The sequence below is a fragment of the Apis florea genome, unplaced genomic scaffold (genome assembly GCF_048593485.1).
Source record: "Apis florea isolate Af1SG1 unplaced genomic scaffold, ASM4859348v1 contig_3203_pilon, whole genome shotgun sequence".
In the NCBI taxonomy this organism is placed as follows: domain Eukaryota; kingdom Metazoa; phylum Arthropoda; class Insecta; order Hymenoptera; family Apidae; genus Apis; species Apis florea.
Window position 1 is genome coordinate 5,101,297 of NW_028256723.1, and position 14,516 is coordinate 5,115,812.

The following is a 14,516-nucleotide window of genomic DNA, read 5'->3' on the forward strand; positions in this document are numbered from 1 at the left end:
AATTATTAATTTAATTATTAAAAAATATAAATTTCGGATTCCTAAGATATCTTGTGACTTTATGAAATATTTGTTTCAAGAAATGAAATTATATAAATAATAATATAGTTATAATTAAAACAATTATAACAATTATAACAATTAAATATATTTAATATAACTTACTATTTTATTTAATAATAACTATACATTAATATCCCCTATTTTTATTTTTTTTATTTATACCCCAATTGTTTAATAGAAATAAAATTATGAATTTAAAAAATTTTATTTTGCATCTTTTTATTTTAATTTTTAACAGTATAATGATACAATATAATTTTGAAATATAATTATTATATAATTATTATTATACTATTATTATACATTTACATATATATGATATTTTTATATAGCTTTTTAATACTACAATCTTAATAAAATTTTAATATTGTTTTTTAACGCAATTTACTGTTATAACTAAATCAATTTTTTATCTTAATTATCATTATTATATTTTTTCATTGATATGTCAGTATATATAACCTTAAATTTTCCCAAATTTTATATACTTATTATTTTAAATATTTATATATTATTTAATTTATTACATTTATAATACTTATATTAAAAGGTAGTGAATAAACCAATTTCTTTAGAAAAATGTTAACTACATTATATTTTTTCTTTTATCGCAATGTTAAAACATAAATTTATATAAATTATAAATTTACAATCATAGTCACAATATTAGCAAAAATTACCAATTTTAATACAATGTTTGAATCTAAAATAAGTTGAAAACATTAAATTATTGATATTAATTTTAAATTTATTATGATTTTATTGATAATATTAATATGTGATACCACTATAATAATACTATTAAAAATATTTAATATCATTAATTTTCATGTGAAATTTATTTTAATTATAATAATAAGTCATAAATCAGAATTTAATAAAAATTTAATTTTTAAATAATTCTTTTTAAATCTTATAATATTAATATATTATATATAATTTTATTAATATATTAATTATTCAATTTGAAATAATAATTATTTTATATGTATTTCTCTAGAAATTATTTTTATAGTATTTAAAAAAAAAAAGAATAAAAAGAAATGAAAAAAAATAGATTTTTTTGAATGTTTGATTTTTTAGATCAAAATTTCATTCATTTTTAAAATAAAATACTTCATTTTTTTATTTACTATTTTATTTATTTTCATTATAAATGTTCATTATAAATGTTATATAAGTTTAAAATAAATTTTCTTAAAATTTTAGTACTACAGAATTTTCATTTTATAGTTATTTTATGATTCTCTTTAAATTTCTTCTTAAAAATACGTTAGGGTTTTTTATTTTATAGTTACTTAGGTAGCTATGGGCGACAAAATATGTTTAGCGTAAACAAATTAATTTTTTGAGGAGATTTGGATTATTTTCTGGAAATCAATTGCATGTCATACTTCTTATTAGTACATATCGACAATATGACATCTCTAGATTTAAGACAACAGAAACTCGAACAACAGGTATATGCATAATAACTTTAAATGATTTTGTATTTTAAAATTTAAATTGTAGTTGCGCATTTTATATTTGTATATTTAAAAAAAAATATTATTAAATTATATATTGTTTCTTGAATAACAAATATACATAATTTTATAATTTTTTTACGATTTGAAATTAAATTATAATTATGTATATATATATACATAGAAAAATAAAAAATAGGTCATTTAAATATTTATAAATATTTTCAAAGTAGTTATAAAAAAATATTCTTTTTACTGGAAAATGTACTTTTTTGTATAAATATTGTAAATATAGATTTAAAGAAATTTAATACAAATTTTAGAGTATAAATTTTAAAAATTAATATTATTTAAAAAAATTAAAAAATTTTATCTTACATTAAAGTTTTAAAAAGATAATATATTTACATTTTTACAAGAAATACAATAATATATATAGAATTATATTGAAACTCAAATTGCTTTATGTTGTACTTAAAATTAATTTTTTTTAATCAATTATAGAGACAATTAATTGCACAAAAAATGAAACAAAAACGACAAAGTGGTGCTGGTGGAATGGTACAAGCATCTAATATATCGAGCACTCAACTTACAAGTCATTCTACAAAATGGATGAATCCACATAAAGAGCTTCGAGGTATGTTTAATAATTTAAAAAAACTATATAGACTGAAAATATATATAAAAAAATTGTATTTGTTTTAGGATATGATGGACCGTTACAGTTTAATATATCACAAACAAATACAGATTTAAATACATTTATAGAGAATAAGGATGTGGAAGCAAGAATTAATGGTTATAATATATTAATCAACTGCTTAATTTTAAGTATTAAATAATATATAAAAATGTTGCATTTTTGTTATAGAAGTTAGCACAGAAGGAAATTTTTATCAAGCTATGGAAGCTGCTGATTGTGCAGATGAAGAATCATCACCTATAGATATACATTCACCTTCGGAATCTTTACCATGTCCTTCACCTCTTAGAGTAGCACCTTCAGATGGTTCTAGTACACTTATCAGTAGAGAAAACAATTCTTCAGTAAGTCTTTTTTTGAAAAAAATAATTAAATAAACAAAATAATTTATATAGTAATAAATTTTTAAAATTTATTTTAAAAATACAAATATTTAACAGTAACTTAGATGATAGAATTTAAAAAATAATTTTCAATAAATTATATTTAATAAGTTTAAATAAATTAACAATTAATGTTTTAAAAATTGGAATATATATTTATTTAGAGTCCAGAATTAGAGGGAAATGTGGAAGGAAATATAGAACATTTTGTATTACAACCAGCAAATAAAAAAATGCATTATAAATGTAGAATAACACGAGATAGAAAAGGTATGGATCGTGGTCTTTATCCAACCTATTTTTTACATTTAGAACGTGATTATGGAAAAAAGGTATGTAATTTCATAAAGAAAGTCTATTACAAATAAAATGAAAATAATATTCTTTTTTACTTATTTTTTATTTTATTTTTATAGATTTTCTTATTGGCTGGACGTAAAAGAAAAAAAAGTACAACAAGTAACTATTTAATTTCTACTGATCCTACTGATCTTTCAAGAGCAGGCGAATCTTATATTGGAAAATTAAGATCGAATCTTCTGGGAACACAGTTTACTGTATATGATAATGGATATTCATTAATAAAAGATGACAAAAGAGACGATCGTTTTAATCCGAGACAAGAGTTAGCTGCAGTGATATACGATACTAACGTTTTAGGATTTAAAGGACCACGTAAAATGACTGTCATTATTCCGGGAATGACATCGGATCAAAAAAGAGTTGAAATTTGTCCACGAGATGAATCTGAAACATTACTTGGTATTTTTAAACTATTATTTCAATATAAATATTATTAAAACTATATTTGTATTTTTTTTCACAGAACGATGGAAAACAAAAAATATGGATAATTTAATAGAATTACATAATAAAACTCCTGTATGGAACGACGATACGCAGTCATATGTACTTAATTTTCATGGACGCGTGACACAAGCTTCTGTGAAAAATTTTCAAGTTGTACATGATAGTGATGGTTTGTATTTCATATTTTTTAGTTAAAAAGATATTTAGTTTTTTAAGTATTTACATTCTTTTTATAAAATATAATAATATATTCTTTATGAATTAAGATGCAATTTAAAAATATTATATCTTATAATTTTTTTTTAATATATTTCTTATAAAATTTAAATTTACATTTAAAGACTATCTTATTTTAACTAATAAAAAAATTAAAAAGTGCTAATTTAAATTACTAGTTATTTAATATTATATAATATTAAATAATATAATATTATATAATATTATATAATTTGAATAATAATATTCAATTTCTGTCATTTTTTGAAAAACTTTTAATTTTTTGAAAGCTGAAACAATAATAATATTTATAATTAGTTAAAATATGAAAAAATTATATAGAATTTGAATTCTTGGTTAAATAATTTTTTTTATGCATCAACATACAATTTAAAAGTAGTGATTTAGAATATTTTTTCATAAAAATAAAGTATCAAATTTCGAAAATTATTTTATAATTTTCTTTGTGTTTTAGTTGATTATGTTGTTATGCAATTTGGCCGCGTTGCAGAGGATGTTTTTACAATGGATTACAGGTTTCCATTATGTACACTTCAAGCATTCGCTATTGCTTTAAGTAGCTTTGATAGTAAATTAGCTTGTGAATAATATAATTGAATATAAAAATAATCATACATCTATAAATGATAAACTACATTAGAAGAATTTGCAATGGACAATCAATTGCAATGATGTTTTTTTACAAACATATCCGTAACTATTTTATTAAAATGTTCTGACTAAGAATAATCAGTATAAATCATGTGTTCATTTTTCTTATATGGAAAATGTTTTTAAATACTAAATATATATTTCACAATTGATGTATTATGCAAACATTAAGATAACAAACTAAGATACTACAGATATATTGTATCGTTGTTAATCTTAATATATTGTATTATAATATGCATTTCAATATGCATATTTTACATTCATATTTTACCGTTAATAATATTTAATGAAATAATATTTAATGAATTATTATTTGAAAAAAAAACTGAATTCTTCATTTATATATTCATTTCCTTAATTAATACTTGAAATATTACAAACTGTGTTTGTGCAATCAAATACTTGGTTTTTACAAGATATTTACATTACATGTTAATATTATCATGAATATTTTTACAAAAATGATTTTTTATATGCTCAAAATCAACATATTAATATAATACTGATATTAATACTGCACAACTTACTGCCTATGATACAGATGATAAAAAATTTTCATATCAAAATTATGTACAGAGTATATAAATGTTAAATTATTTTTATGCTATGTATCTTTGTATGAAGAACAAAGATATCAAGCATATTCTATTATTAATTAAATTATAATGGAAAAAATTATATAAATTTGATATAATTTTGAAAATTAAAATGAAAGAGAATATTTGTCTATAAGTTTTTCTAGATTTGTCATTAAAAATTTAGATAATCACTTAATTATATATAATTTATTACTTTTATATAAAAATATTTTTTCTTATGCAATAATCTCACAATTTACAATGATATTTTTATTTACACGAAAATATATTATGCATAGCTTTCATTAAATAATATAGCATTTCACAGTTTGAAGAATTTTTTTTTAATATTTAGGTATATTAATAAAATATGTTATTATTAAATTACTATAAATATTATCTTTGTATAATATTGTATTAATTATTATTTAAACATGTTACTTAAAATATGTATCAAATATTTATTTGATATATGTTTTGTTATTTGAAACATTTATTTTATTATTAATATAAAATTTTTTATATTTATAAAAATACCAAAGATATAATGATAATATTCATTCTCAATGTAAAATAAATGAAATTAAAATATTGACGAAAATATTTTAATACTATTCTTTTATGTAATATTAATTGTACAATAGAAAATTACAAAAGACAGATTACAAATTTTAATTTTATTAATTAATTAATTCTATTTTCTTCTTTTCAAATTCCCATTTGTAAGAATTTAAATCATGAAAATTTTTTAAATAAATTTCATTAAAATAAATAATTAATTTTACTGTATATTTTATAAGAAAAATATAATGTTTTCGTCAAAAATACAAATATTATATAATGACATATACCAAGCATACACAGAAAATAAAATTTATTATTTAAAAATTTGTAAAATCATTAGTATATATTATAAATGTATACACATAATATTAAATATTTATATATAAAGTAATATAAGATAAAATAATAAAAAATTGCAATAAATTGTAATCCATTATAGAAATGTTGGAAATTTATAGCTTTATAAATTTTATACATCTTAAATTTCATTTGTAATAAAATATATAAAATATATAATATATAAAATAAATATATGTTTTATCAAAGAAAAATATTTCTTTTAAAACAATTTTTTTTAAGAAAAACAAAATCAATTTAAAATAATTTAAAAATACTTTAAATTTTTTAAATAATATTAATATTATTTAGAAAGCTAATTGAACATTTTAAAATATTTGATTAATTTTTTTTATTTATTTCTTACATTTCTTTGATGATGTAAATATCAAATGTTATTTAAGATGTATTAATTTAATCAAATGTATTAATATAATTTAATTATGTGTGTTCGCGTGTATGAATTAAAAAATAAAATCTGTAAAATTAGCTTATCGCATTTAATATTGTAAGTTAAAGTGTTCAATGGATTGAATTAAATTTTCACTAATCACTAAGAATAAATATAAATTGCAACTTTTTATGGTTTTCAGATCTTTATGTGAAATAAATCATAATATATATTAATAAATATATTTAAAAAAATTTATACGTACAATTTTCATTTAATAATAATTAATATAATAAAAATAATTTTTTGATTCTTTAAAAAATATTAAGAAATTATATTTTTGGTATGGAATAGAAAATAGTTAATATGAAATATTTATTACTATAAAATTTTTATTAGTATTATCTTCAATACAAAAACATCACATGAAATTTTTACATAAATACTGAACAATAAAATTAATGAGCAAATATTTAGATACCTTAATTTGCACATTAAATACTCCAAAAAAATTTTTTTGTATTGAAATACAATAAAGGCACTTAAGGTCTAAAATTTAAAAACATAAAAAGAATATAATACGACTATCATTCTTTTGTTTGTTATTTACATTAATACATATTTTTAATTTTTTCCGTGGATTTTTTCAATGAAAAAAAGAAATGATAAAAAAATACTATTCAAAAATCTATATTTTTCATTTTCATATTATTCATATATTTCATTAAATATGTTATTATTTTTTACCAGTTTTATCTTTTTGTTTGTCATTTTAAAATATATCTAAACTTGTGTCATATAAAACTAGATCTTTTAATTTTTTCTTCTATTTCTATAAATTCAATTCTCATTTATCAGTTATATAAAATTGCTGAGTTAATTTCACATTATTATATTAAGAATTAATATTTTAAAATACGATCAAATATATTTTGTATTATATTCCATGAAATAACTATAAATTCATTTTTGTATTGTTAGAAATTCAAACATAATGCAATAAGCGCAACGATTTACCATAAAATATGTAGCATTAAAATTTATTGACAAATAGATAAGTTGCAACTACGTATAATTCTAAAATTTATATTAATGAATTATTTATTATTCCTCTTACTATTACTACTTCGAGCAAAGAATTACAGAAGAGGAATATTAAATAGAGCATCAAGTATAAGAGTATTAATATAAATCGTTCACAAACTTGATTAGAAACTTGATAAGAAACTTAAAATATTTCGACATAAAATAGTCTCGTTCATAAATATAGAATATCTTTAAAGAGTCAATAATATTGCATAGTCTTTTCTAAAATTGAATTTTTTGAAAATATCAGAAATTGTTTCATTTTCTAATGTCTATTCATTTGTAAATTCTTAAGACTGTATAATGGAACCCTTTACAGATATTCTAATTATAAATATTATTTCTTTAGCAATTTATTTTTACAAAGTTTTGATATTTAATATATTTATCATAGTATATTATTTCATTAACATTAAAATATTATTTTGAAATTATTGAAATCCAAAATATACTTATTTTTTTCTTTTTTTTTTTTGAAAATGTATTTTTTGTAAACACATTTGTATAATGTTTTCGTAAACACATGTGTTTTAATATTTTTAAATTTTTTGGTTTAATGCATTAAATGATATTTTGGGACGGAAATGAAATACACAAAGTATACAATAAATAATTACTTATTGTATACATTATTTAGTAAGCTCCATAATAAAACAAAAAGTTACATGAAATATTTATTTCATTCAAAATTACATATACAAAATATCATTTTAGAATATTTAATTTAAAACAAAAAAAAAAAAAAAGAAAAATATTTAATTGAAAATAATAATCTATTCAAAAAAGAGCTTACTATATATTTTAAATACAATTAATACATTTCAATATAGATATTTTAATTTCTCATTTTTATTATTTATTATAGATTAATAAATTTATTTATTATGAATTATATTTTCTAATTTCAAATCAATTACATATTTTATTATTTAATGAAAGGCTATTTAGAATGTATCAAAAGACACTTTAGCTTGAAATATTTTATATACAAATTCAATACGTACAATTTAAATTTTTAATTGTCAACATACAAAATGTAGTGTAATATATAAATAAGATTATTAGAAATTTACAGTTTATAGCATATAGATTATATACTATGATATGCGAACAATTTTGCAATTAATTTTTAATAATTATAACTTAGAGAAAGATAAAATATAAATAAAATTATAAAAGCATTCTACTAATTTTTCACTATATTTAAAAACATTTTTTTTCCAGAATATAGGAGCTAATACAAAATTATCATTAAAAATATAGTTATTGCAAATCAGCAAGAAATTATATTTAAGAATATCAAAAATATACAAAAATATTGCATAGATTTAATGATATACCATAAATTACTGTATGTCCAATTAATTTAGAATATACATCACTTATGTATTTTAAATGAATGTAGTATTATATCAGTACTACAAATAAGATGAGATGATTCTAATTTTAAATATTATTATAAAAGTATGTTATATATGATTAAATTTTAAATCTTGATAATATATTTCTATAAAAAAAATTTATATTTTTACTTAATATAAATTTCATATTTTTTATATGTTTTATTTCATTAATAATTTTTTTGTTCAATTTTTTTTTTTTTTTAATGGAATTTGAATTCATTTCTATGATATTTATATAAAATAAATTTATTTTTAAATATTTTTTTACTCTTAAATATTTTTTGTATCAATCTATTTTCATTGATATTTTTGGCAGTAATTTTATAAAAATGTCAATATAGAAAATGTTTTTTATAGTTATATAGATAATTTTATTGGTATATTATTAATCATGCAAATATAATATACATCATATGTATATATATATATATATATTTTTTTTCTTGTTGATGTGCAATTTTATTTCATATTTAACAATATTTTTATAAAAAATTATTTTTATATTTTTACACATGTAATGGGGACTATCTCATGTTGCAATTCACATTCATTATATTATTGCATTTTTGCAATAGATAAAAATCATTAATTCAAATTGAAATGTAAGCACTTTATAAATAATTATTGAAGAAATAAAAGTTTGGAAAAGTAATTTTTGGTTTAAAAGATCGCAGTTTTAAGCAAAGTAATTTAAATAAAATCAAATTAGTAAATAATTAAAAACTATCATAAAATAATATAATTTAAATAATTTTTCAATATTAAAAATTTTAATTAATCTGTTCATTAATCAAACTATTCATGACAAAAAAATTTAATTTTTAATTATCACTGTTTTAAAAAAATAAATAGGTATTAAAATAAAAACAAAAATAATAAGGTTGAGAATATGACATAAATTCAATTTTAATTTATTATTCTTGAAAATATATTAATACTGAATTTTATTATATTTGGAAGAATCCTCCCTTTAAGATCATAACTTAAAACGTCTTTTATACATATTATAATATTGATTACAATATGAATATGCATTTTTAAATATTACTAATTTAATATATATTCATATATTGTAATGTGAATATAAATTAAATTAGAAATATTATTTAAAAATGCATACTTTGATTATGAATATTCTTTATAATTTTACATATCTCCTTTTTTTATATCACCTGGGATATTCTTTATAGTTGACCTGCCAAATCTAGGTCCTGGTATACGCGATGGTGGTCTGGGAATAGCACTTGTAAGATTTGAAGATCTATTCCCAGTTTTCCAATTCATTGGTGGTCGCAGTCTTGTTTTGTTTTCAACAATTGGTTTATTAAAAGCCTATACAATATCATAATATATATTAACAAATAATTTTAAAATATATTTATGAATAAAATTTATATACATAAAATAAATAATGAACTCACTTCAACTTTCTTTATTATATCCGCTTCATTTGATTGTTTTAATACAGTTTCCGTAGGATGACCTTAAAAAATAAATTGAACGATTTTTATATAATAATGCATGTAATGATAATTAATTTAAGTAAAAATAATAATTATTACATTACAAGTTCTTAAATTTTAAAAATATATATTTTATAATAGAAAATGAAATACTTCTATTTAATTTTTATATAATTCATATATATATTCATACATTGAAATCATTTATAAAAATTTATAAAGAAATCTAATATAAATAGATGAAAATTTTATCACAAATTTTTTTTATTTTATTTAGAATATTTTCAATTTAAAATATTCTAATCTTAATGAAATGTACAAGATCAATTATGTATTTTTTATGTTTTATTTATATATTATTTAGTTACTTAATTTAAAAGATTCATATATTTTTTATAAATTGCAACAATTTTGAAAAATGAACATACCACCAATATTTGATTGACTAGATTTTGTGGGACTTATTATTGGAGAACTTGTTTTAACACTAAAATCCATACTCAATGGCGAATCACCATCACAATTAACATTATTTTTTAATATAGGAGAAGGTAAATCTTTTTTCATATCAACCCAGGCATTTTCTAAAACTCGTCTATTTAATTGAGATGTTACATCTTGTTTCAAACCTAATTAGAAAATAATATATTTCATATAATATATCTTTAATATTATAATATCAGATAACTTACTTTCTTCTTGCATCTTTACTATCTGATGTAATTGTTCAATATTCATTGGCTGTGTCCTATATGAATTGTGACTACTGTCTGAACAAGTACTGAGTCTATCATCTAAATCAGGTGCACTATGAGCACTCTGTGTACTTTCAATACTTTCTGTAGATCCTCCACCACCCAAAATTTGAAGTTCTTCTACACCTGTATTCAATTCCAAAAGTCGTTGTTCCGAACCGCTTTTTATTTTTCCAAAAGAATAAAATTTATTTACTACACTTTTTTCAATATCTCTTACAATATTTGGTTGTGAACCTTTCATATAACCAAAATTAGATGTATTTGTATATCCTGTCATGTTAACAGTTTTCAATGAATTGGATACAAGATTAGGATTAGACTTTTGAAGAAATTGTGGCAATTTTGAAAGTGCTCGCGGAATATGTTGCTTTCGCTTCTGCAGTTTTGAAAATGGCTTTATAAATGTAGTATCCACATTGTCAGGTGATTCTGCATTTTCCATATCAGTTTTACCACCATGATTATTACCTTTCTTAGTAAATGTATAGTATTTTTTATCTGTTGAATTTTTAATACAGACACTTGTTTCATTTGCTATTTCAGCACAAGACTTTATTTTACTAATAGATGATTCCTTTTTATATGTATTATATTTATTCTCTATAGGAATATCATTTTTTGCATTCTGATTTGGAACTTCATCAATTTCCTTCTTAGGCTTTTCACTTTGGTGTTCTTTAACTACATGATTAAATGTACAATCTAGTTTATGATCTCTGCTTTTGTATATTTCTGCTAATAATTCTTTCCTCAATAATGTTGGTGCTTTGAATGTCGAATTTAATACTGTATTATGCATTTGAAATGATGCTAAATGTTTTTTATTCATTCGATACGTAGAATTTAACATAGTTGTATTTTTAGGAGTTGATTGATTACAAAGAGGAATAGGCAATTTAAACATAGAATTTAAAGCATCATCATGAATTAGTGAAAAAGAGGGATTTGTAGAAGGTATGGGAAATTCAACCATATTTTTTGGTGAATCATGAACTATGGTTTTCTCCAATGCATACATTTGATCTTTATTATATTGCATGTTATTTGTATCATTTGAAGTTATATTATTTATTGCTTTTTCAGTATTAGTTGTACAATATGTAGTATCTAAAATAAATAAATCTTCTGCTTTTTGAGAAGCAGAAGGATATGTTGTATTTAAATTGTATGATTCTTTTTCCTCATTATTTTCTGATTCTAATATTTTTATATTATCAATTTTATTTACGTATGTGGAAGACAAATTAGTTATATTAGATTTATTTTTACCTGAATTTGATACAACCATTGCAGAAGTTGTATTTGCACTATAGGTTTCATTTAATTCTTTTTCAGTCTCAAATTCATTTGTAAATGTTTTATTCGCTATGTTCAGACAATAGCTTTTATTATTGTCTGATTCTTTATTTTTCAAAAAAGTTTCATTAATGTCTGAATTTCTTGAACTCTCACACTTTTTAGTTTCTTGGTTACATAAATGGACCATATTTGAAGCTTTTTCATTTTTATCACATTCTGTATTACATAATGAATCATCTCTAGGTAATGAAGTAATAGATGAATAAAAAATGGAAGGTTGTGAAACATTCATTAATGGATCACTAAGACCAGTTTCCATTAAATTAATAAATGAATCAATTCCTTTTAAATGAGACATATTTAAGAATATTTCCATGCTTTCTTGACCCGATGTTAAAGTCTCATCAGCAAAAAGATTAACATTTGTATTAGATGGCATTTTTAATATAGGAGGCACAATTTCTTCTTTGTTGGCAGTAGATATGTCTGAATATTTACTTAACTGTATGATGAAAGAAAATATATTTAAAATTTTATAATATAAAATATAATATATACACTAAAATAATATATATATTAATAAATATAAAAATTATATAAAATATTTAAAAAACATAAATAAACTTACATCTTCTTCTATATTTGAAAAATTTGAAGTTCTCCATGTATTTGATACAGGTGAAGATAAAGGTTCCAAAATAGATTCAAAACTAGCTTTACAAGATCGTTTCTTGGATCTTGTAAATGTTCTTGTATCAATAGATTTTTTATTAGCTGAATTAACATATAAATAATATATATAAAACTATAAATATAATTCTATGATATAATGATTATTAATATCACATTTCTAATACCTGAAAAAGTTAACTCTGGCTCAGTCTTTAACCAAGTGTATAAATCATGAACAATGGGTTTTCCTTTATATTCTGTTGGTATATACAACCTATCAAAAAGTAATAATAATAATAAATATTTAAATTATATCATTATTTAATCAAAACTTTTAGACAAATTCAAATTAGATTCAAATTAGACAAATGCATTTTATATAGAATCTAACATATGACTCATTTAAAATCCATTAATTTTTGTCCATAAAAACTCTAATTAATGAAATATTAATTTAATTATTGGATAATTATTGAAAATAGAGTCAATATGATTTCAATGATTTTCAAATATTATAAAAATTAACATTTTTAACAATTTTTTATATAACGACTGCTTCGTCATAGTTTTAGAAATATTTGCAAAAAAATAATTGTCGCTACATTAAATTTCACGTATATATATTTCATATATATTTCATGTATGTATATGTTCGTGATAAAGTCGCGCTGTCATGAAATTCAATATAATAGCAACTTTTTTTCAAATATCTCAAAAATTAAAGCCAAATAGCGATTATATATGTAAAAAAATTATTTAAAATATTAATCTGATAATATATTTCAAGATTATTAAAATATTGCTGAAAATTCTCAATAATTAGCATATACATTTTTTTTTATCTCTTTAAATTATAATTTTATAATTCATTCTTAAATTATAAAAAAATATTGTTAAATTCTTGATTATAATAACAAATTATAGATAATATTTTACAAAAAAGCAATCAATCTTAAAATATATAATCAGAACCATTCTCAATAATTTTTTCCTATATATATAACTGCCATATAATTAATAATTATATTAAAACTGCTTACCAGCTATCAATATCATCAAAATCAAAAACAGACACATCAATAATTTCAGATTCATCAATAAAACTTGCATCATCTGTATATTGCTTTCGCACAATTTCTGTATCCACTTTTTTATCTGACATGTTTTGTTCAAATTATAAAATTAAAAGTTCTGATGAACACATATTTTACCGTTAAAGTATATTTTCCCGTTTAGACGTGGTAGATATATAAAAATAGCGTTGTGTTTTCCCAAATCATTTATAAAATTTTTGAGGTTTCGGCACCATTTATACTTTAAAAATATATATATTAAAATAAATTAAACCTCTAACAAACATAACCGCAAATACGACAATAGGAACTTTTTAAGATTTTTAAGCAAAATGAAAGTAGATGTTTAACGTTCTTTAACTTTTATAGATATCATTTTACTATGGTTTAATATCGCTTTTATAGTGTAATTGTTAGTAAGTTGGCAATCGAGGGAATGCTATTCTGATTGGTTGATTTCAACGAGTTCATATAATACATTCATAAAATTAACATGCATATTGACTGAAAATGTCATACGAGATTATGTAGTATCGTGATGACATGAAATTATCGTTGATGAAAAAGAATATTC

General features: G+C 19.6%; 2 protein-coding genes across 6 annotated transcripts; one reads left to right on the forward strand and one right to left on the reverse strand.

Moving 5' to 3' along the window:
• Positions 1-1,327: 1,327 nt before the first annotated feature.
• On the forward strand, positions 1,328-5,051 carry ktub (Tub domain-containing protein ktub). 2 transcript variants are annotated; one of them, XM_003693782.4, is made up of 8 exons: positions 1,328-1,523; positions 2,034-2,169; positions 2,238-2,330; positions 2,404-2,579; positions 2,783-2,950; positions 3,035-3,380; positions 3,445-3,597; positions 4,120-5,051. In XM_003693782.4, exons 1-8 carry the CDS (start codon positions 1,449-1,451, stop codon positions 4,251-4,253), a joined length of 1,281 nt encoding a protein of 426 aa, XP_003693830.1. In that variant the 5' UTR covers positions 1,328-1,448; the 3' UTR covers positions 4,254-5,051. The 2 variants fall into 2 exon arrangements, with proteins under 2 accessions (XP_003693830.1, XP_086767247.1); XM_086911121.1 differs by lacking the exon at positions 2,238-2,330 and having other exon boundaries at positions 1,354-1,523.
• Positions 5,052-8,239: 3,188 nt separating this feature from the next.
• Positions 8,240-14,280, reverse strand: LOC100870188 (uncharacterized). 4 transcript variants are annotated; one of them, XM_086911224.1, is made up of 8 exons: positions 13,910-14,277; positions 13,055-13,143; positions 12,826-12,971; positions 12,168-12,699; positions 10,833-12,023; positions 10,569-10,769; positions 10,099-10,160; positions 8,240-10,009 (listed from the first exon to the last, which is right to left on the reverse strand). In XM_086911224.1, exons 1-8 carry the CDS (start codon positions 14,029-14,031, stop codon positions 9,824-9,826), a joined length of 2,529 nt encoding a protein of 842 aa, XP_086767350.1. In that variant the 5' UTR covers positions 14,032-14,277; the 3' UTR covers positions 8,240-9,823. The 4 variants fall into 4 exon arrangements, with proteins under 4 accessions (XP_086767350.1, XP_003693997.3, XP_086767352.1 ...); XM_003693949.4 differs by having other exon boundaries at positions 10,833-12,699; positions 13,910-14,280; XM_086911226.1 differs by lacking the exon at positions 10,569-10,769.
• Between the last annotated feature and the right edge of the window lie 236 nt (positions 14,281-14,516).